At 39.7% G+C, this 25,367-nt stretch overlaps 1 protein-coding gene across 1 annotated transcript in view; it reads right to left on the bottom strand.

The window, feature by feature from the left end:
* stk3 (serine/threonine kinase 3) overlaps nucleotides 1–25,367 on the bottom strand; it is a 313,612-nt gene that overhangs the window by 198,667 nt on the left and 89,578 nt on the right. The window contains exon 5 of the mRNA XM_033019460.1: nucleotides 2,644–2,808. Coding sequence (XP_032875351.1) covers nucleotides 2,644–2,808 — 165 coding nt within the window. The remainder of the gene's footprint in view (nucleotides 1–2,643; nucleotides 2,809–25,367) is intronic.

Genomic DNA, 25,367 nt, shown 5'->3' with positions numbered 1-25,367 from the left:
TTGCTTATTATGTCTCTATCAAAATTCAAAATGGATCTATCAAAAAATAAACATAAAACACATGACCAGTCCAACTGACAAGGTTGGATTCATTATCTACACTAACTAGCCATTACAAAGTCTTTACAGGATGAATGAGATCCATATGGAAACAAATGTGTGAATACAGAAGGCACAAAAGAGAGCACTTTTCACTTTAAATATCTTTCACTTTTGTTTCTTGCCTTTTTTTTTTTTAATCGGGTTTCTGCGGGGTCCAGCAAATAGAAACAAAATAATATGTATATTCTGAAAAATACCAATCCGTGGCTGTGGGAATATACCATGTCACCAAGTCATTTTTTAAGAGGAAGAATAATTTTGGAGATTTGTCTGATATAAATGTGACCGTTCCCAGAGGAAAAGTAACATATTTGGACCCCATTCCAAAATCAAGTAACCCCTGCTTGTTTATTACTTGTATGTACTGTGCCCAGTTCAGTCCTGTCATCACTTGCCTGAATCACATCCCCCCAAAACCATCTGCTTCCAATTGTAATTCATTACATCTACAAGTACCAAATTGATGCACAATACAATCCAAATACATATATCGTATTGGTGTTTATATTCTGTACTAATTACATTTAAATAGATAGTCCTACTATTATAGTAATAGTAATTGTAACTTTTTTTTAATTAGTGGCTACTAAAAACACAGGAATTTATTTTAAAAGTTATACAGACAAAATACTCCATCATGATTCCAAATTGTGTTGCCAGCACAAATTTGATTGGGTGGAGGGCCTCCTTCTTTGCCTTAACAATTAAACAATTTATTTTCCCACTATGAGAAACTGCTCTCTCATCATTTCACATTATCATGCCTCTGCCCCTTTCTCACCCCATTTCTTTGAAGTACCGGTATCTTGCTTATGGTCAGTGCTCATGCTTCTTATCACCGGAGCTTCTTAATCTATTTCCATGTAGGTTTTTGCTTTAAACTTCATTCCTAACCTCCAGCTCTGCTTTGAAAACTATAAACCCTCCACTCTTCCTCCAGTCTTGAGAGAGGGTCTTTGACCCAAAACATTGACTGGTTTCTCTTTTTACAGCTGCTGCTTGACTGGCTAAGATCTTCAACATTTTCTATATTTGTTACAACATTTGTTGCATTTATTCAGGTAAAAGTTGTTACTGCAATTCTACCAGTCATCCGACCCAATTACAGAAGGCACCATTTTTGAAAGACTATTTTATCTTCATTGACATTGTCCAGTTGCTAATATATTTCCAGCTAAATTTTCTGTTTTGAATTTGAGCATTTGCAATATTTTACTTCGACGGTCATGCAAATGAATGGTGGCAATGAAATTACGTAGGGACTCATAACTCTGCAATATTCAGCACTGTCTGTATTTGAGGAAGCTTTCCATATTTCAGAGAACGTGAATACTAAAATAAACAGTCTTTTAACAAGTTACGCTAACGTACGTTCAGAAAAAAAAGCAAATCAAGTGTTATTTACACACATTGTTTTCCACAATGTCTCAATGGAGACGAATAGAGACTTCAAGTATGAGTGGTAGTAAGTATTCAGTCTAAAGAGATCTTCAGCCATTCACAGGACTCAGTTGAACAGTTTCCTGTCTGGATAAAAACTTCATTCTATATTTAGCAAATTGCTATTAAAATACATGTATCGGTAAATACAAATGGACTTACGATTCAGATCAGATTCAGATTCAGATTCAATTTTAATTGTCATTGTCAGTGTACAGTACAGAGACAACGAAATGCATTTAGCATCTCCCTGGAAGAGCGACATAGCAAATGATTTAAATAAATAATAATAAGTGATAATAAGTGTCCGGGGGGTGGGGGGGTGATTGGCAGTCACCGAGGTACGTTGTTGAGTAGAGTGACAGCCGCCGGGAAGAAGCTTCCCGGGACGATGCATACAGATTTAGAATTTACCACCTGCCGTTTGATATTTTTGGATGTCACTGAACTGCATCTATTTGTGTATAACTTCTTGCAACAGGATAATTTCATGTCATTGTGCGCAATGTGAAAACAGATAAAAGATGTCACGTACAAATTGGAAAATCTGATAAAAGGAAAAGGCAACTGGAAGTCCACCCGAAAATATGGCGCCGAAGCCGATTGAGACAGCCGATCTCAACCCCATCATGACTTCGGCGGCTGGAATTACGATCAGTGGGTTGAATTTTCCCTCTGCGGCCAGCCCTTTGGAACTCAGGCCCAACCTGTGGATACATTCCCATAGCCGACTTCAGAGGCCGAATTTGCGAGCCAGTATGTCAGTCCCCCAGTGACCTAGGCAGACCATTCTAGTACCGTTCCACTCTCGTGGACCATGATCTCTGTTGGTCCAACAAAACAGATAACCGGCAAGGCTCCGGAACCATGGGTGCCAGAAAATCGGTGGTGGTCCTGTACTAACAGAGGCTAGGCATAAATTTATTCGAGTTTTGTTGAAATGTTGAGTGTACTGCTGTTTATTTCCATTATATGACTGAAGTACACCATCTCCAAAATAGTTTCTTCAAAGAAAATTAACAGGTCAATGAGCTTCAGTGACGATATTGCATTTTGAATCAGAATAGCATCAATTTACTTTGGCTCATAATGATTACTTACTGTCAGCTGACCTGCAACACCAAAATCCGCAAGCTTTGCATGGCCTTCTGTATTCAGTAGGATATTTCCAGCTTTGATATCTCGATGGATTTTTCTCATGAAGTGCAGATATTCCAGCCCTTTCAAGGTCGATTTAAGGATTGTTGCTATTTCATCTTCTATTAACTATAATCAGATCACATAACATTAAAAATCAATATCATTTGAACATATATGTAAATAAAACATCAAATAAGTAGAAATTTAAAGACACAAGTAATGGCAGACACTGGAATCTTGAGGAAAATATAAAGTGCTGGAGGAACTCAGCAGATGAGGCAGCATTTGTGGAGGGAATGGACAGACAATATTTTGGGTTGGGATTCTTCCTCCCATCCTCTGTCCATTCCCTCCATAAATGCTGCCTGGCCTACAAATTTATATGTTATTTCAATTTTAATGAAATAATCTACATTTCTGGTAGCAGCATTTTATATAAAAAACCCAAACTTGGTAAAGTGGAATGCTATTTATTCCACGGCTCTGTTGGTGAGGAATGAAATTCAGTCGCTTGCAAGGGGTGACATTGAAACAGGAAATGTGGAGTCAGTATGGATAGAACTAATGAATTGTAAGGGTAAAAAGACCCTAATGGGACTTATCTACAGCCCCCCAAACAGTAGTCTGGATATATGGTCCAAGATGAATCAAGAGTTAAAATTGGCATGTCCGTAAAGGTAATGCTATGGTTGTTATGGGAGATTTCAACATGCAGGTAGACTGGGAAAATCAGGTTTGTACTGGACCCCAAGAAAGGGAGTTTGTGGAGTGCCTCCGTGATGGATTCTTAGAGTAGCTTGTACTGGAGCCTACCAGGGAAAAGGCAATTCTGGATTTAGTGTTGTGTAATGAACCGGATTTGATAAGGGAACTCGAGGTAAAGGAGCCATTATGAGGTAGTGACCAAAATATGATGTTTTAATCTGCAATTTGATAGGGAGAAGGGTAAATCGGAGGCATCAGTATTACTGTTGAACAAAGGGGACTATGGAGCTATGAGGGAGGAGCTGGCCAAAGTTGACTGGAAAGATACCCTAGCAGGGATGACAGTGGAGCAACAATGGCAGGCATTTCTGGGAACAATACAGAAGGTGCAGGATCAGTTTATTCCAAAGAGGAAGAAAGGGGAGTAAGGGGCGACCGTGGCTGACAAGGGAAGTCAGAGACAGTATAAAAATAAAGGAGAAGTATAACATAGCAAAGATGAGCGGGAAGCCAGCGGATTGGGCAACTTTTAAAGAGCAACGGAAGATAATTAATATGGGGAGAAAAGATGAGGTCCGAAGGTTAGCTAGCCAAGAATATAAAGGAGGATAGTAAAAGCTTCTTTAGGTATGTGAACAGGAAAAAAATAGTTAAGACCAAAGTTGGACCCTTGAAGACTGGAAAAAGGTGAATTTATTATGGGGAACAAGGAAATTGCAGACGAGTTGAACGAGTACTTTGGATCCGTCTTCACTCAGGAGGACACAAACAATCTTCCTGATGTACTAGTGGGCAGAGGATCTAGGGTGACGGAGCAACTGAAGGAAATTCACATTAGACAGGAGGTAAAACTGATGGGACTGAAGGCAGATAAATCCCCAGGGCCTGATAATCTGCATCCCAGGGCACTTTAGGAAGTGGCTCTAGAAATTGTAGACGCATGGTGATCATTTTCCAATGTTCTATAGATTCGGGATCAGTTCCTGTGGATTGGAGGGTAGCTAATGTTATCCCACTTTTTAAGAAAGGCGGGAGAGAGAACACAGGGAATTATAGACCAGTTAGCCTGACATTGGTGGTGGGGAAGATGCTGCAGTCAATTGTAAAAGATGAAATAGCGGCACATTTGGATAGCAGTAACAGGATCGGTCCGAGTCAGCACGGATTTACGAAGGGGAAATCATCCTTGACTAATCTTCTGGAAATTTGTGAGGATGTAACTAGGAAAATGGACAAGGGAGAGCCAGCAGATGTAGTGCACCTGGACTTTCAGAAAGCATTTGATAAGGTCCCACATAGGAGATTAGTGGGCAAAATTACAGCACATGGTATTGGGGGTAGGGTGCTGACATGGATAGAAAATTGGTTGGCAGACAGGAAACAAAGAGTAGGGATTAATGTGACCGTTTCAGAATGGCAGGCAGTGACTAGTAGGGTACCGCAAGGCTCGGTGCTAGGACCACAGCTATTTACAATATACATTAATGATTTAGATGAAAGGATAAAAAGTAACATTAGCAATTTTGCAGATGACACAAAGCTGGGTGGCAGTGTGAACTGTGAAGAGGATGCTATGAGGATGCAGAGTGACTTGGACAGGTTGGGTGAGGGGGCAGGTGCAGTTTAATGTGGATAAATGTGAGTTGATCCACTTTGGTGGCAAAAACAAGAAGGCAGATTATTATTTAAATGGAGTCAAGTTGGGAAAAGAGGAAGTACAACGGGATCTGGGGGTCCTTGTTCATCAGTCAATGAATGAAAGTAAGTAAGTCTCTGTGCCTCCCTTTCCCCTGACTCTCAGTTTGAAGAGGTTTCTCGACTCAAAACGTCACCCATTCCCTCCAGAGATGCTACAGCATTTTGTGTCTATCTTGGGTGTAAACCAGCATCTGCAGTTCCTTCCTACACAGGTGTTCCTATAAATTCCTTATGGCAATATGTAACACCGCAAAATTTTCATGAACAACCAAGGGCAAAACCTCTACCTATCTGTGAATGTGGGTCAGTAAGAGACATTTTAGATTCAGTAAACATAATATTGTTAAGAATACCAAAATAAAAAAGATACAATCAAGCATGAGTGGACATTATCTGAAAAACCAAACTTCAAACTGTGATTGAGCACATATATTGGAATCAAACACATGTATGCAAAGTAACTAAACAATATTCTTTATTCAGGCACACAATTTGGGTATCTTAGGCAAGGCCAGCATTTATCATCCTTTACCAATAGGAGAACTTCAAGAAGATAATTTGGGAACAGAGTAGCCAAGTTCCTTAAGATGTTAAGTATTTTTTTTTTAAAAGGAAAAAGAAACCTATAAGTGTACAAATTATACCTCTGAGGAAAAAAAAACTAAATGTAGAAAATGAAAGATGTGAAAAATAAAGGATAAAGTATAAAGGAGAAAGTAAAAATATGAAATAGACCCATAGTGTAGCCAACACAAAGGGATTCTGGTTCTTTTATACATACCAAATAAGAATAAACTGAAAGGAACTATAGGGCTATACTACCCACAGGATGACTTTCCATCTTGTGAACCCATATAACACGCTGTCTCCACACCTTTTTGAATTATAGAATGAATACAGCACAAAAGGAGCCTATTCCACCCATCAAGTTCTGCAAAGGCTCTTGACCCGAGAAATACTCGAGTTGCATCTCCTGGACCTTTCTCATAATCTTGCAAATTGTTCTTCACAATATATTTATCTATTTCTGTCGAAGGCCATAATGGCCCCTGCCTAATGCACATCTTGCAGAGGTTCCCCCTCGTGTCACACTTGGTTATATTCATTTGTATTTTGTATGCGTGGTGTCTGGTCCTCAACCCTTGCATCGAAAGGAACAACCTTCCACTATTCACTGACCAGATACCATTACTTTAATGCTCTATGTCTATGTTGATAAACCATGTATGTTTTACTTTCACCTCACAAAATTTACAAATCCACACATCTGGTAGACTGCACATAACTGTGCAGCATTTTCAGGCTCTACTTCTGAAGAACAAAACACACCTACTCCAAAAACATATTTAGATACTGCATCAGCTCTATTCATTCTCAGTGCACAGTAAGTAAAACGCCCACTCAGTCTTGAGTTCAACCAAAAGGCAACTAAACACAAGGGACCACAGCTACCAATTGCTGTTTGATGTGGTAATCACACAATACCAAATTGCAACAACTGGAATGTACAACACCACTGGAAGCCAAAATTACAGGAGGAAAGAAATGATCAGATTCAGGGAAAGATACAATTATAACAAAATCCACATGTAACCAGTTTGCTAAGATCATAAGGAACACATCCCAGCCTAATCATCGGCAATGCATGAACAGCATGATCTACAAAAAATGTAATAATATTCCCTTTAACTAAAATGCAATGGATTTAACATTGTCTACAGATCACAATTTGTCTGGCTATTTTTGAAACTTCACATCCATACCATGAGAAGTTAAATAAATGTAATGCAGTTGTATCAACACTGTAGGTACTAACACGAATAGCTTCCACATATAGAATATAAAGTGACAATTTTTATCCCCAAATAATTTACAAAATGCAATGTAATTTTCCAAAGGAAAAGTGCACAAAATGGTTAATGTGAAAACTGATAATAGAGTGTTTGTGTGCAAGAACACGTTCAATGATGTTCTATCTTTGATTTACTGGAATAGTACTGCAAATCAAATGTTGAGAAAAATAATTTAGGAGCATTAATGACAAAATGTAGCCTTTGAAGATTTTTTAAAGAATAAAATAAACATAAAGCACATTAATCAATTAAAGTTCAGTGTAAGACTAGTGTTTGTGCTTAAGTAGATTAGGGACAGCCAAGATTAGTCTGTTCCGTTTGAAGCGGAACCCATTGCAAACAACATGATCAGATTACCAGAATTATCATAGCAAGAAGCATTAATAACCATGCCACACTACATTAATGTAGAATTGGCAAAGAAACTGACTTAACAAAATAAAGGAAACTTCCTCTAATCAAGAATAAATCAATTTCTGCAATACAGCATAAAAATTCAAAGGCCGATAAGATTATTACAAACATCTGTACAACATTCCTGATTAAGCATGTTAAATCATACATAGCGAAAATGAAAGCAGAGGAAACTACTGATGGGAAATATAAATTCAAATTCTTTAACCACTAAGTGAAAATCAACTGTCCCCAAAACAAAGCTTCATTTTTAATCAAATGGATTATTTACAGCAGGTAAAACTTCAGAAACGTTTGAAATCAAAGTAAGGGCGGTCACGGTGGCGCAGCGGTGGAGTTGCTGCCTTACAGCAAATGCAGCGCCGGAGACCCGGGTTCGATCCTGACTACGGGTGCTGTCTGTACGGAGTTTGTACATTCTCCCCATGACCTGCATGGGTTTTCTCCGAGATCTTCTGTTTCCTCCCACACTCCAAAGACATACAGATTTGTAGGCTAATTGGCCTGGTAAATGTAAAAATTGTCCCGAGTCGTTGTAGGATAGTGTTAATATGCGGGGATCGCTGGTCGGCGCGGACCCGGTGGGCCGAAGGGCCTGTTTCGGCGCTGTATCTCTAAACTAAACTAAAGAGATTATTTTAAAAAGTTAAAGATCAAAACTTTTGTTTTTAAATTGCCATGTGTACATTTTGACAGTCATGAATTTTAACAGGATGATTACAACAAAGCTGTCCCTAAGATAAAAACGTTAAGTAACTTGAATAATTTTAATTAACTACCTTGAGAATTCAGTGTTTTAGAAGCCTGTGGAATTCAGCCAAAGCCAAGTAATGCCATGCAGATCCATATAGCACCCCAATGTTATCACCAGATTTGCACTTATAAGGTTTGTCAGAAGACCTTACACAAATCAAGGAGTAACAAACACCACCAGAGTCAAAGAAGGATTGCCACCTATTCTAATCTTTTATTGTCTAAATATTTTTACATGAGAGGAAATGGTGAACTCAGTGAGTGTATGATGTAAGAATAACCTGTACAACAAGAATAAACTGTAATATGTGCAAAGAGACTTGGGAGTGCTGGTGCAGAATTCCCAAAAAGTTAATCTGCAAGTTGAATCGGTAGTAAAGAAAGCAAAGTCACTGCTAGCAATCATTTTAAGATGGCTTGTATACAAAAAAAGGGATGTAATGTTGAGGCTCTGTGAGGCGCTGGTAAGGCCGCATTTGGAATATTGTGAGCAATTTTAGGCACCATATCTGAGGAAGAATGTGCTGGCTCTGGAGAGAGTCCAGAGGAGGTTTACATGAATGATCCCAGGAATTAGTAGGTTAACCTATGATGAGGTTTATCGGCACTGGGCCTGTACTCGCTGAGTTTAGAAGATGGGGGCGCTTCATTGAAACATACAGAATAGTGAAAGGCTTGGATAGAGTGGATGTCGAGAGGATGTTTCCAATGGTGGGAGAGTCCCGGACCGGAGGCCATAGCCTCAGAATTAAAGAATGTTCTTTTAGGAAGGAGATGAGGAGACATTTCTTTAGTCAGAGGGTGGTTATTCTGTGGAACTCTTTGCCACAGAGGCTGTGAAGGCAAAGTCAGTGGATATTTTTAAGGCAGAGATAGATAGATTTGTGATTAGTACAGGTGACAGAGGTTATGGGGAGAAGGCAGGAGAATGTGGTTAGGAGGGAGAGATAGTCAGCCATGATTGAATGGCAGAGTATACCTGATGGGCCGAATGGCCTAAATCTACTACTATTCCTGATGTAAAAACTGAAAATAACTTTGATCACAAAGAAAAACCTAGTCACTTCATCTGCATTGATTTGCTGTAGACTTGTTGGGCCGAAGGGCATGTTTCCATGCTGTATCTCTAAACTAAACTAAACATTACCCATTGTGTTTTTATTGTAAATTAATGTGGATTGACATCAGTACAATACACTTAAGAAAATCTGTAATTTTAAAGCTTCACAGATTACTATCCACACTCTATTTGCCTTTTCATTTTCTTTATGCTTTTGACATATGAACCGTATGCCAGCAGATCTAGTCTGACCACATTTGGGAATTGTGGACTTTCTCTTAAGAGGATTGCAGAGAATTCCAAAATATTGCAGCATCTGATCCTTCTGGTTCATACCAGCTCTATGAAGAAGAAATCCAGCTTGTCCTATTACCCCACCCTTTCCCCATAGCCTTGCAAATTATTTTATTTTTGAGTATTAAGCCAGTCTCTTCTAAATGATACAATTAAATCTGCCTCCACGACTGTACGTGAAATATCATTCAGACTCTAATGACTAACTGTGTAAAAAAGGGTTTTCCTCATTTGAGGAAACAAATACTGTGTGTTATAACCAAATTATATGAATGTAGCTTATGGGGTACACCTGTAGAAATGTAAGAGATTATTTGTTACCATATCGTATCTCCGCAATCTTCTAAGGAAGTAGAGGTATTGACGGGCTTTCTTTATGATTGCATCAATGTGCTGGGTCCAGGACAGATCCTCAGAGATATTCATGTCCAGGAATTTGAATCTTTTAACTTTCCACCACCGTCCCATTGATAAAGGCAGGTTTGTGGATCCTCATTCTTCCCCTTCAAAAGTCTACAATCAGTTCCTTGGTCTTAATGACATTGAGAGCAAGGTTGTTGTTCTGACACAATTTAGTCAATCGATCGATCAATCTCCTTCCTAAACTCTGACTCATTATCATTTATAATTCATCCAACCACAGTGGTGTCATCAGCAAACTTGAAGATGGAGTTCAAACTGTGTCTGGCTACGCAGTCGTGAATATAGAATGAGTAGAGCAGTGGGCTGAGCATGCAGCCTTGAGGTGTACCTGTGCTGATTGTGATCGAGGAGGAAGTGTTGTTGCCACACGATCCATATCCCTCCATTCCCTACAAAGCCTCATAAACACCACTATTGTATCTGCCTGCACCACCATCCCCGGCAGGGGGTTCCAGGCACCCACCACTGTGTAAAAATCTTACCCCACGCATCTCGTTTAAATTTTGCCCCTCTCACTTTGAAGCTATGCCCTCAAGTCCTTAATATTCCCACCCTGGGAAAAAGGTTCATACTCTCTGTGTGTGTTTTTATTAATTTCACGCCTATTGATTCTTAAATATTCAGTAATTTTTTTCTATGTGCAGAGATATAAAACGGGCTGAAGAGACAGGTTTTGGATTCAACTGAAAGCAAAGCAAACAGCTTTTTAAAGCACAAAAAGGGAAAATAAAATTGACTCTAAACATTGCCTAATGCAATTATATGTAGTCATGTAATAAGCATAATATGTAAGAAGGAACTACAGATGCTAGTTTAAACCGAGATAGACACAAAACGTTGGAGTGACTCAGTGGGACAGGCAGCATCTCCGGAGAGAAGGAATGGGTGACGTTTCGGGTCGAAACCCCTACTTCAGACAATAAACATAATAAATCAACATGAAGAGAAGCTGCATCAATTGGGGGGGCAAACCTAATTTCGACCATTGGTTGATATGCTATACATTCCTTAATAGCTTGTATTCGGACATTTCAACCTGCAAGTTTATTCAATCCTTGATTTGAAAATGTGTTAAAGTCATAACTGCTCAGTCCACATTATGTATATACCCAAGTTAGGGGGGGGGGGGGGGGGGGGGGGGAAGAGAAGTCACATACGCGGGAAAAACAGGAGGTATTTAGATGTTGTTGTTAAGCCCCAGATTACATCATTTTGCAAGTAGATTACAATCATAGAAACATCCAGCTCAGAAACAAGTCCTTACATCCCACCTTGTCCGTGCAGTCTGTGATACCTACCTATGCTAATCCCATTTGCCTGCATGAAGACCATAGCCATCTACACCTTTCTTATCCAATTACCTGTCTAAATGCCTTTTAAATATTATGATTATATCAGCTTCCACTATTACCTCTGGCCAGTTATTCACCACTTTCTACGTGGAAACTCTACCTCTCACATCTTGTTTACATTTCATCATTTTGTAAACTTCTACGTCACCCTTAAGGGCCTGTCCCACTTACGTGACTTTTTCGGCGACTGCCGGCACCCGTCATAGATCATTGAAAATTCAGCGGCGTTCAGACACTACGACTCTTTGGGTGACTAGGAGACCGCTCACGACTATACAGGCGACCCCTGGCGACATGTCGCGAGTGTCATGGGATGTCGCCAGGGGGTCGCCTGTATGGTCGTGAGAGGTCTCCTAGTTTTGAACAACTGCAACATGACAACTCTTATACTCTATGCCTCAACCTATGGATGAACGCATACCAAATACTTTTTTCAGTTACCTATCCACTTGTGTCACCATTTTCAGGGAACTGTGGACTTGCTATGTAATTTCGAGTTTACTGTAAGCAACTCCTCACTGTTTTCAATAAATTATTCCTCTGAAGTGCAGTGTAGAACTGTGATAAGCAAGAAAAGATCAAGTGAACAAGAGAAGTAGTAGTACACGAGAAAACGGAAAAACCATCAGAAATCAAAAAAGAAACACACTTCTGAAGTTGGAATTAGATTTCACAATCCAAAACAATGTATTCTTGAACTTAATTTCCACCACATGTAGATAAAGTATTACAAGTATACAAAAAATCTCACCTCAGTCTCTTTGTTGACTGTCATTTTGGTCTTAGTCTCTGAAATATGCCAAGATTATATTCCGTACTTTTGCACAGAGTTCAAGTGTCTACATTTCTTCCTGTATGTGATGATTTATGTACGTCCATATTCAATTTTAATTACCACAAATGTAACCACTTACATATTTTGGTTACGTTATTTTGCAGGGCTGTGGTTGTCTTTCGAAATCTTACCATCCTCCCTAAATTTGGGATGATTAGTCACTTAGTTATTTAGTATTAAGTTTCTGAACCCATGTTACCATCTGAAGTGATTTACTACATCTCAACCATTTTATGCTGAAAGTTCCAACTAAACTGCTCGATCAATTCACAGTTGGTAAAACTATTTCTAACCAGTACCAAGATACTGTAACAAGGTTATCGATGACAAATGCTTAGATACACCAATAACATCGCCAAGTTTTGTTTTAGTATATTCACAGGTCTGGTCACATAGCATTTTATTAAATCATGCCACAAACACACCATTAAACCAACAGTCAAATGCTTCCCATTTAAGAACTCAAATCTTCACATAAATATATATTGCGATCATTGTTGGCTTGATTAACAATCATCAGGATATTGGTCCAGATTGGTCTGTTATGATTCACCTTGGCATGCCCCCTAACATTTGCCCAGGGGTCAGGCACACATTTAATGACATTGTCCAGTGCACAGTGGCATTTGTAAACAGAAGTTGACTGGGAAAGATTCAACCTACGATCTGCGGTCTCCCTCGTAGTAAGACATGGTGGAAAAGCAAGTCAACAAAGGAATGCAAATGAAAGGATCTGCACTGGGACACTAATATTTTAATCACTGCCTGCACTAGGTTTTTGCACTGCACCCTTTAGACTTTGGCAAAGCATCTTTGGCAGCATCTCAATATTATGAGCCTCAGTGCATAAAGTCACATTGCCCAATGGCTTTGGCCAAGTGGTCCCTGGAGGCAGAGATCAACTTACATGGAGGGGGTATGGATGGTGTCCAGGTGCACAAGACAGCGCCTCATACCTTGTTCCCCTGCGTTGCCTCTCATCTACAATGGTAATCTTTTATGCTGCTGCAAAATTGTAGATAAATTAGTGCTAAACTTACCAAGAAGAAACTGAAGTTAGTATTTGTATTGGCCGCATTCAAAAAATAAGAACATATGCAGCACAGGTCCTGTTTAGCTTAGGTCCTGTTTCTATATTTCTGCGTTTGACACTCTACTTCTGAAAGTGGAAAATAGGCTGATGAAATTTTAGTAGATTGTACCTCAAAGAAGTTTTCTCCCAATACTTAATGAAGTTAGACACATTCTCGTATCATAAGGTATTTCAAGTTTTATAATATATTTTTTTATTAAAGGTAATCAATTACAATGCTTCAAACAACTTTATATCAAATTAATTCAATTTGCATTAAGTAAAACACTAGTAATACTTATCTACTGTTTTTTTAGAAATAATGATAGAGAAAGAATAGAGGAAGAATAAATCATTAAGAGAGTGATTAAATAATAATTTGATTATATATAGGAAAGAAAAGAGAAACGGAAAAAAAAAAAAAAAAAAAAAAAAAAAAACATTTTTAGTAACCACAATATGTATTATTAATAACACTACTACAAGTGATAGTATCAATAAAGACATATATGTAATTCCAATATAAAAATGAATTATTCTCACCAAATCCCGCAGGGTGCACGTCGAGCTGTGTTGCCAAGAACAGCTACTTCTCTAAATACTGTATATATGGAGACCATATCTGTTCAAAAGAATTATACTTGTCCAATAGGACAAATCTAATTCTTTCCAGATGTAACGTCTCCATCATCTCTGTTGCCCACATTTTGGTTGTGGGGGATAATGTTCCCTTCCAAAATTTCAATATGATTTTTTTTTCCAATTATTAAACAGTAATCAAAGAAATTTCTTTGATTTACTGTAAGTGATAGATGTAAATCCGGAATTCCAAATATTATTAGCTTTGGGTTAGGGTCCAATTTAACTTTGATGACTTCAGAAATAACTTTAAAGATTTCTGTCCAGTAATAATTCAATTTAGGACATGTAACGAAACTATGTATTAAATTTGCCTCTGCTTTCTTGCACTTATCACAAATAGCGGAGAGATTCGGAAAAATACTATTTAATTTAGTTTTCGAATAATGTAACCTATATAATACTTTAAATTGTATCAGTATATGTCTGGCGTTTAATGAACACCGGTGTATTCGTTGTAGACTTTCTTCCCAGTTTTCTTTTGTTATAGCCAATCCCATTTCATTTTCCCATGCTTGACGATATACTTCCGTTATTGGATTCTCCTTATCCAAAATGATGTTATATATATAGGCTATTAATTTTTCTGTATTTGGATATAAATTAAACAGTTCATCTAACAATCCTGCTTCTTTATTTTTATAATCTTGTGTATTGGATTTAATATAATCTCTAATTTGTAAATACCTAAACAAATGTTGTGGAGACAATCCATAAATATCTTGTAACTCCTGGAATAAAAGAAATTTTCCTTTTCTATACAGATGTTCTATCCTTGTAATTCCTAAATCATCCCATTGTTTAAACCCCCCATCTAATATAGCAGGTTTAAACGATGGATTATTCATAATTGGTAATCTAAATGAGAGATTATCCAAGTGTAGAGTCTTAACTATTTGTTTCCAAATACGTCTATTATTATATATTATTAGGTTGTCTTTATAATATTTTTTTTGTACTTCCGTTGGTGCAAAAATTATCGAACCTACATTGAAAGGTAGACAGTCCTCCTTTTCTATATTTAACCATGTCGGTTCATGATCCATATTTACCCACCAGAAATTCATATTCTTAATCTGAACAGCCCAAAAATAATATAAAAAGTTTGGAAGTGCTAATCCTCCATTTATCTTAGCTTTACATAGATGTTTTTTATTTATTCTGTGATTTTTATAATCCCAAATAAAGCTATTGACAATATTATCAATTTTTTTAAAAAAAGTTTTCGGAAGAAAAAAAGGAATAGCCTGAAACAAATATAACAACTGCGGTAGAAATACCATCTTTATGGCACTTATTCTACCAATCATGGATATAGGCAGTGTTTTCCAATATAAAATATTTTTTCTAAGTTTATCTAATAGTTGAGGATAGTTGGATTTTATTAATGCGTTATGAGTTTTAGTTACGTTAATCCCTAAATATTTAAGTTTGTCTGTAACTACTTTTAATGGGTATTGTTGTAATGTATTAAGATTTATTCCTGTTATTGGCATAATCTCGCTTTTATCCCAATTAATCCTATACCCAGAAAATGCACCAAACTTAGTTATAATGTTTAGCAGGTTGGGAATACTAATTTCCGGTTTTGTAATATAAATCAAAACATCATCTGCATATAAAGAAATTTTATTAATTGTTGTATCAGTATTATAGCCATATATTTCAGGTTCAGATCTAATTTTTTCCGCCAATGGTTCTATCACCAATGCGAACAATAAGGGTGATAACGGACATCCCTGTCTGCATCCCCTAGAGAGTTTAAATTTGGCTGATAAAATTTGGTTAGTCAAAATTCTTGCCATAGGATTCGAGTATAAAATTCTTACCCATTTACAAAATCTATGGTATTTCAAGTTTTACAACGTCAAGAACCTACTTTCCCAAAATCCTGTTAAATGCTTCTCCAAATCTGAACTATTCTTACTTTGACATAGTAATCTATATTCAACTACCTTTTGGTATGCATGTTTTCAACTGACAACTTAATCCATTAGTGGAGCAGTTACATTTTCATGAATATCTATCACTACATAATTCACAAAGCCGTTGGTATAACCAAAAAATTAAATCATACTCTGCTGGTGAAATGTTAATTTCTTCAACTTAGCAGACATCCAAAGTTTTTTCATAAAAGTAGTTTGCGTATACTGTGGTACATGGACCAACGCCAGAATTGACAACCCGTCCTTAGTTTGAAACAAAATTCACTGTGAGGCCAATATTGTTACAGATAAGAGCAATTCAGCATCTCAGCAGCAGAATCACCTAAAAAGTAATCATTTTTATAAAAGCTCTAGTATGCAAAGCAACATATCTCATAACAATTTTAAGAAATAAAGGTAACTGCACAAAAAAAAAACAATGAAGGCGATCTGATTTAAAATCTGTTATTATAATTGGTTTTGATAGTTGGCCAATTATATTCCTTCAGAGTGCACCTTCCAAATGATTTGACGTGCATCTGCAAAATAATTAAACCATTTGACTTGATCAATGTTGATAGATACTTAAGTTATATTCGCAGAGAATCTGGATGGACATTGTTTAATACTTTTCAGTCTTTTTGAACAAGTTGAAGACAATTGCAGCTCACTGCTAATATTTAGCAGAGGATGGTCTTGCATACAATTCATACAGCTTCAAATAGAAGATAACTGGATGTTGTCTCTCAGTTGCTATCAAATGGAATTTATTTGATCACTTTCAGGAGATCAAAATTAAGAAGTATCCTTCAGTATTTGATTTTACAAAAACTGGTCTACTTTTCATTTCCCTTCCCCAGGATAATTGCAGTTAGTGGGTGGGGTAGACAGATGGGATTGATCATGTGCATAAGTCATGCCATGACAATAAAACAGGCATGATGGTCCAGCTATTTTTTTTTACTTTGCTTCATTTCCATATGTCCATATCCTTGATTAAAGAGGCTTTGGCTCAAAACCAGCTCCAGGACTGGAATTAATTTAAGAGAGTCAAGCGTCAAGAGAGTTTTATTGTCATTTGTCCCAGATAGAACAATGAAATTCTTACTTGCTGCAGCACAACAGAATATGTAAACATATTACACTGTAAACAATATGATAAACGGGAGAGAAGAAAAATAGTTCAGAGTGCATATATACACATACTCACAAGTACACACACACACACACATATATATTTATTTATATTTCTCTCTCTCTCTCTCTCTCTCTCTCTCTCTCTCTCTCTCTCTCTCTCTCTCTCTCGCTCTCGCTCTCTCTCTCTCTCTCTCTATATATATATATATATATATATAGTCCTTGAAGAAAGGTCCTTGAAGACATTCACCGAGGGCGGCCCGCAGAGGTGACAGCGGAACCTCCGGTCGGTCCTCGAAGAAAGGGGAACTAATTCCCATTCATAAAAGATAAGGTGAGGGTATATTGCGCGGGAGGGTTAATAATTGACAATCTGCTGCTGCCTGCCCGCTGAGTTAAAAAGTTCCCACGGTAGACTCACGATACACAGTGTATCGTGAGTCTACCGTGGGAACGTTTTAACTCAGCGGGCAGGCAGCAGCAGATTGTCGCTCCCTTCAGTTTCACCCCACCTACACCCCTCTGCTTCCCGGCCATGTGGGTGACCCCTTCCCTCCCCTCTCCAGCTCCCCGCCCATTGCACCGGCGCGGGGGCTTTGCACTGTCTTCACGTCGGCGATGCCAGCAGGTCAGTGCCAGTCACCGGAGACGTCAGGACCAACGGGACACCGACCCCCAGGCCCACTGCAAGCACGGAGATCCCAGAGACCCACAGCCAGCAGCAACTCTAGCCCAGCCCCGTTCCAACTCCAGAGGAACCCGGGTTGCGGATGAGGGGGCGCAGTTCGGGCTGTGGGCGAACTGCCACTTGTCGCCGTAGCGGCCCATCGGGGAGCGGGTTCCTGTTGGTCCTGACGTCTCCGGCCACCCCCCTGGACAAGAGCTGAGACTGGGAACTGTACCGCCCTTGCCCCCTCCCTCTGCAACTGCAAACAACCCCACTCTCCTGCTCACCTGCAAGGGCGGTACAGTTCCCAGTCTCAGCTCCTGTACAGGGGGGTGGCCGGAGACGTCAGGACCACCAGAAGCCGCTCCCCGATGGGCCGCTACGGCGACAAGTGGCAGTTCGCCCACAGCCCGAGCTGCGCCCCCTCATCGGGACACCGGCCCCCAGGCCCACTGCAAGCACGGAGATCCCAGATCAGCAACTCCAGCCCAGCCCCGCTCCAACTCCAGAGGAACACGCTCCCCGTAGGGGCAGAAGCTGATGGTGTGCTAGGTATGTCTTGTTCTTGGGGTGGCGGATGAGGGGGCGCAGCTCGGGCTGTGGGCGAACTGCCACTTGTCGCCGTAGCGGCCCATCGGGGTGCGGGTTCCTCTGGAGTTGGAGGGGGAGGGGGGTATTGTGCTGTTTGATCGCCCCCTGCTATCCCAGGGACAGGGAGACACAGCGGCTTTTGAGAATGGTGGGCAATCACTTCCAAAGTTCTGCCCACACAGTCAGTACACCTCTCCTACACTTGTCTCCCGCACTAAGATCATCTCGCAGAGAATGATCCCAGCCTAACCCTCCCTATTCTCTCCTATTCTGCAAGAAAAAACTACATTGAAGACTCAAACTCATGATCGAGTAACTGTCGGGATCGAGGTGCAAACTCGCGACCTTGCGGATATGAGCCGAGCACTCTACCACTGAGCCAGCCGTTAAAATCTACGCTAAAAATCTTCCATTCCGAAAGCCGAAAAATTACGAATTACGAAAAGTGTCTGGTCCCAAGGCTTTCGGATAAAAGGTTGTGCACCTGCTATATATATATATGGTGTGTGTGTGTATATATGTGTGTATATATATATTATAGAGAGAGAGAGAGAGAGAGGGAGAGAAACATATATATATTCACATACACACATACTCAAAAAACAAACATATATGATAAAATGGAGTATTGAGAGGATGCTGCATTTTGAAAAGCCCATTAAGTTTTATCTACTGCTTCAGGTGGCTATTAAAAATCTCTCTCTTTCTCTCTATACACAGATATCTACGAGTATAAGAAAAAGCTTCTCACCGAATGCTACTAGAAAATGTCTACCACTTATTTTAATAAATACTAGAGATAGCATCAGGGATCATCAGTGGCTAGAAAAATTAAGTTAATATTGCGTAGAAGAGGTTACATCACAATTGGTCAGTTCTTTCACAAATAGAAAGGCTCGTTATCCAAAATTGTTGAATTCAATATGGAGTCCCACATGCTCCAGTGAGGCCAGACCAAAATTACTTTTCACATATATGGAACTGTGCTTAATGGCCAAAGATGGAAGTCTGAATGGAACATTTCTTGTTCATCTACCTGTCCAAATATCTTTTAAATATCATCATTGGACCTGCCATCACAGCTTCCTTTGGCATCTTGTTCCATATATGCACCACCCTCTGCGTCATGAATTGCCCCTCATCTCTCTAAATCTTTTCCCTCTCACATTAAATTTAGTTCTAGACTCCTCTACCCTGAAAAAAAGACTGCGACCATTCATCTTATTAATTCTCTTATGATTTTATATAGCTCTGACGGGGAACTCTCAACCTCCTATAGTCAGGGGGAAAAGTCTTAACTTATCCAGCCACTCATAACTTAAACCCTTGAGTCCTGGTAACAGCCTGGTCAATCTTTTCTGCATCTTTTGCCGCTAAATGGCATTCTTTCTACAGCAGTGCTATGAGATAATGGCCAAAGATGGAAGTCTGAATGGACACACATTACTTCAAATATGGTATCACCGACGTCCTGTAAAGCTGCGGCATGACTTTCCAACTCCTGCACTCAATTCACTTCATGATGAACCCAAGCATGTCAAATGCCATTCTTCATCAGCCTTTCTACCTGTGACACCACTTTAAGTGAACTGTGTACTTGTATCTCTAGATTTCTCTGCTCTACAACATTCCCCAAAGCCCTACCATTTATCAATTAAGTTCTGCCCTAAAGCACAAAGAAAATCATCCATCCACAAGTCTTGCAAGATGAGCCACTTGACCAAATTCTAGGCCAATATCTTGATGGAACAATTTCCTTGTTAATCAGTTAACATACTGTAATTGTGTATGGTGGACTTAATAAAACAAAATGAAATTAAAAGGCAGATGTTATGAATTAACACTCATAATAAAGGTTTATGGATCAGCTCATAATGTATGAATTCCCGAAGACAGGAAATCGTGAAAATGTCTGTGTTCTCACCTCAGGGGATAGTAAGCATGGCTTTGTACGTGGGAAATCGTGACACAAATTTGATTTTAAAAAAGCCATAAAGTGCTGAGGTAACTTAGCAGGTCAGGCAGCATCTCTGGAGAACATAGATAGGTGACATTTTGGGTCGAGACCCTCCTTCAGACTGATCGTGGTGGGGCAGAAGAATGCTGAAAGAGTGGAAGGGCAGAACAAAGCCCAGCAAGTGACAATGTATAAAAAATTTGATCACTTTATTTCAAGAGCTCACAAAAGATTGACAAGGACAGGTCAGTGGATGTCATCATAGACTCAGCAAATGTTTGACCTGGTCCCACATGGTCGATTAATCCAGAAGATTAAAATCTCATGGGATCCAGGGAGAGCTAGCCAACTGGATGCTCACTTCCACATGTGATTTTTTCTATTACAAATCTCATTCCCCTGCTAAATTCTCTCTATACACGTCTGTATCATCTGTAGGGGCAGATTTTTATATCGTTCGAGAAATTAACCCTCTAGCCGCTAAATGGATAGCATGGTTAAGGGGAATATCTTCGATACCCATGCGAGCTCACCCACAGAGCACTTCAGAGCTTCTTCACAGATAAGTCTTCCAAAACACGGTCTTTTGATTAATAAGTTCTTTATTGTTGCTGAAAACAATAAGGTACATCCAAACTTCTTCCGACTCGTTACTATAATCTTCATCGAACTCCAGCTTATTACTTTAAACATTAGAAAACTCCTCGTGTCTCCGTTACACTTCGCATGGTCGAGGGGTAAAACTTCTCCATGGTCCTCCAAACTAAAACTAAAAACTAAACTTCTGCACAAGATACTTAGCTCCAAACATGCCCAAAAACACGTCATAAATCCCACTCACAATATAACGGGCAGTCTAAAATTTAAAGGCACATGCCACCATCAATGACATGCAAAACAAGCCAAATGGTCACTACATACCAGCCCCTAATTGTTCCGAGTATATAACGAGGCAATTACTAATAAACATTAACAAAGTAGCCATGAAGGCTTAACATATATCAAAAAACAAAAGGTCGGGGAATTGAACACCCTGGCTCCTCGTCTGGAAATTGAACCGCGGTCTACCTTGTGACAGATCCTAACCACTAACCACTATACTAACCACGATACTAACGAGGAAAAAAAATAGCATGCACTATATATCCGCAATCGACTCTTCCATCTTCACTTTCGCCTTCTCGAAGCAAGCATAACTAGATTATTAATCATATTAAAACACTGGTTTAAATTCAAAGTCGTACCGTACATACCAAACCCTTAAAATCAGGCATGATACCCAATAGATAGTCCAAAACATAATAGTCCAAAGTTTTGACAGCATGAAACGTCTCCATCTTGTGCGGTCAGCTGCAAGGCTCTCCCAGGACTCCATATTGATGTCTAGCGCCTTCATATCTCTCTTGCAGACATCCTTGTAACGTAGCTGGGGGCAACCGATGGTTCTCCTCCCAGGTGTCAGCTCTCCATAGAGGATGTCTTTTGGAATACGGCCACCCTCCATGCGGTGGACATGGCCCAGCCACCGCAGTCTGTGCTGCCTGAGTAGAGTGTACTTACTGGGAAGGCCAGCGCGAGACAGGATCTCGGCGTTGGACACTCTGTCTTGCCAGGATCCGGTGGATGCTTCTAAGGTGGAAGGTGTTGAGTCTTCTCTGCTGCCTGGCATATGTAGTCCATGTCTCACTGCCATACAGCAGCGTGCTGTTGACACAGGCATTGTAGACTGCCATCTTTGTCTTTACTGTCAGCTTTGGGTTGGTCCACACTCGAGTTGTGAGGCGGGCGAGAGTTGTAGCTGCCTTCCCGATCCTCTTATCAATCTCTGTGTCCAAGGAGAGGTTGTCGGTGATGGTGGAGTCGAGGTACGTGAACTGATGGACGGCATCAAGTTCGTAGTCGTCGATGGAGATGACAGGCGGCGGCTCTGTATCCTGCTCCAAGACGTTCGTCTTCTTCAGGCTGATGGTCAGCCCGAAGTCCTTGCATGCCCGATAGAAGCGGTCCATCAGTGACTGTAGTTCCTGCTGGGTGTGGGACACAACTGCAGCATCGTCGGCAAACAACATGTCTCTGATGAGAGCTTCACATACTTTTGCCTTTGCTCTGAGGTGGGTGAGGTTGAAGAGCCTGCCATCTGATCTAGTAGAGCCTGCTATCTGATCTATGAAGAGCACTGAATACACACTGAACTTTTTTTTCTCTTTCATTTATCATATTGTTTACAGTGTACTATGTTTACATATTCTGTTGTGCTGCAGCAAGTAAGAATGCCATTGTTCTCTCTGGGACATATGCCAATAAAACACTCTTGACTGGTTGCATCACCGCTTTGTTTAGTAATTCAGGCACTCAAGTTCAAAGGAAGCTGCAGAAAGTGGTGAACATTGCCCAATCCAAAGGTACTCCCTTCCGTCAAAGGGATCTACTAGAAACATTGCCTCAAGAAGGCAGCTGATATTTTTAAGGACAAACATCACCCTAGCCATGCTCTCTTGTCACTGCTACCACAGAAAAGTGGTACAGGAGTCTGAGACCTTTACTTCCACGTTCAAGTACAGTTTCTTCCCATCAACCAATCAATTCTTGAACCATCCTGCACTTCCCTAACCAGAACCTCAGCACCGAACCACAATAGACTTTGCACTGCAGTAGTTGCTCAATGTACTATGATTTAAAAATATCATGGTCTTAGATTAACTGATCATTTATTGTATATTAATTCATTGTTGCGTCGAATGCACTTTGCAAAGGTGCAGTGAGAAAGAATTTCATTGTTCTGCTTCATAACTGGTGCATGTGACAAATACACACTCTTGATCAACAGACTAGGAGCTTTATCATGGAGAACTGCCAACAAGCCTAGTTTGGAAAATATTGCTCAAAACATACTCATGTGCTGCTGGTTTATTGCAAAGATCTTTGTGATCTTTGTGATGTGCTAATTAGCATAAAGGATTTTTTTTTGTGGTTGCCCCTTTTGTACACAATCTTCTTCAAAATATGTTCAATAGTTATTCCTTAAACATCATGCATCATCATACATTTTTAAAATCTTTATTCTGGAATTATAATTAGCTACAGGATAGAAAATAAACCTAAATCAATGTAAGATGAACATAAGAATCTGCAGAAGCTGGAATCTTGATCAAAACACAAAGTGCTGGAGGACCTCAGCCTGAACTCAGCAACATCTAGACAGATCAGAACCTTCTTCAGATTTTTTCAGAATTAACATTAAGATGTGCTTTACCCCCATTGATAAATGATTGTAAAAGGCTGGATATGCCTTCAGCTTTGAGGCCTTGTCTTGGCTTTCCAAACAGTGTACAATTCTGGCACCACACTATAGGAAGGGTGCGGTTGCACTGAGAAACCGCAGTGAGATTCACCAGCACATTGTCTGGATTGAAGAATATTTGGCATGAGGACAGATGGGATATGCTGATATTGTTTTCCTTGGAGCAAATGAGGCTGATGGGCGACCTGATAGAGGTACATAAAATTATAAGAAGCATAGATTGGTTGGATAGTCAGAAACTTTTTTACCCCGATAAATGGAGGACCAAAAATCAGAGAGCATTGGCTTCAGGTGAGAAGAGAGCTTTACAGGGGATTTGAGGGGAAAGTTTTTTTTTGCAGGGAGTGATTGATATGGAGTTTCCTCCAAAGGAGGTTCTGGAAAATGAGATGAGGCACATGTAAGAGACATTCAGACAGGCAATTGAATAGGAAAGGCACAGAGGGATACAGACCTAATGCACAAATGGGACAATTGTGGATGGGTAAAATGATTGATTTGGACATGGTGGGCCCAAGGGCCCTTTTCCGCCTTGTACAACTCCATGGCTAAATATTTCTGATTTGTTGAAGTATTCAAAAAATATTCCAAAATCAATCAAATTAAGCAATATTTCGAAAAAAATTAAAAGATACATGGACACGTTTAAATTAAAACATTCAAAAACAACCACACCTTGACTGTGGTAAATGAAAGAGAATTCCCTCCAGCAGGTCAGACCTGGAGCAAATACTGTGAGTAGATTGCCCAGTGGAAGTGCTGGGGAAATGACTCAACTTCACATTTCACAGCTGGATTCAATGAGAAGTTGAATGCAATACCAGAGTCGGGTAATCGCCAGCTTCAATTGCCAGCGTGTTTGGGACATCCACATAAACAGAAATCCTGAACTCGCTGGCACCTGCGCAAAAAAATGCTGGCACTTCCATGTGAAACTGCTGGCAATTCCCCTCAAAATTCTGCCTATTAGATTTATTTGAACTCTAAAATGTAGAATATTTATAAAAGAAAGAAAATGTATCCTGTTATACTGACACTGTTCATGAGATCTTAGCAAATGTGCATTGGGCCAAATGTGCATCTTCAGTTTCAAAGTTTTCCCCTTATCAGTACCCTAACTTCCTACTTTTGTGTCTACCACTGTTGCAGGTCCACCACCGCTTTTCAGGCAACTAATGGTTCGGCACCTCTTTTGGATGAGATAATAAACAAAATCACAAACAGTAATTAATTGTCCAACAGCAAACTGATTCAATGCAGATTCTACAAAAAAAAGACAAATTGCTGGAGTACACCAGCGGGTCAGGCAGCATTTCTGGAGAACATGAAGGGGATGTTTCAGGTTGGCATTTATAATCAGCACTACTGAACTCTATTATTTACATTCGGTCAATTCCTTGTTTGAGGAAGCTTGCAAAGCACAAATTGGCTGCTGCAGAATATTTGTCCATTGTAGACAAGTAGGCTAAGAACTAAAACTCATTACAAAACTCTCAGTTCATTGGGAAGGAATGATGCTTGTTTTTTGTGTTCCCATTATTATAACAAGATTTTATCATATTATATTTTACCAGAGACTAGTGTGCTTTTCTGGAATTGCAGGCTTCCCCATGAAGAGTACGATTGCCATGGCTCAAATTGCTTTAAGGTGCCACTTGTCCTTTCTGCTCTATAATGAAACCAATTCTATCTGCTTCCCCAGAATCCAGTCAGTATGTGAATCACTGGTGACATATCATGCAAGTCAATGCCTGGTGTCCTGGAAACTCAACTATGTCAGGCAACTATACCTGTTCCACCACTTCTTGCCCACACAGGCTAACAGTTGAAGACAGTGTTGATAATCTTGGAATGCAACCTGCATAGGTGTAGCATGCAGACAATGCAAAATCTGAGATAAAAATCTGAGATAAAAATCTGAGCCAGGACTGCAGTGGAAATCAGCAGAGAGCCTATCAAGTTTTGTGATGATCTGCTACATGTTGGACAATCTCGACATCGCTGGTTTG

The sequence above is a fragment of the Amblyraja radiata genome, chromosome 4 (genome assembly GCF_010909765.2).
Source record: "Amblyraja radiata isolate CabotCenter1 chromosome 4, sAmbRad1.1.pri, whole genome shotgun sequence".
In the NCBI taxonomy this organism is placed as follows: Eukaryota; Metazoa; Chordata; class Chondrichthyes; order Rajiformes; family Rajidae; genus Amblyraja; species Amblyraja radiata.
Note: the sequence above shows the minus strand (reverse complement) of the source record. Positions and strands in the feature narration are given on the sequence as shown.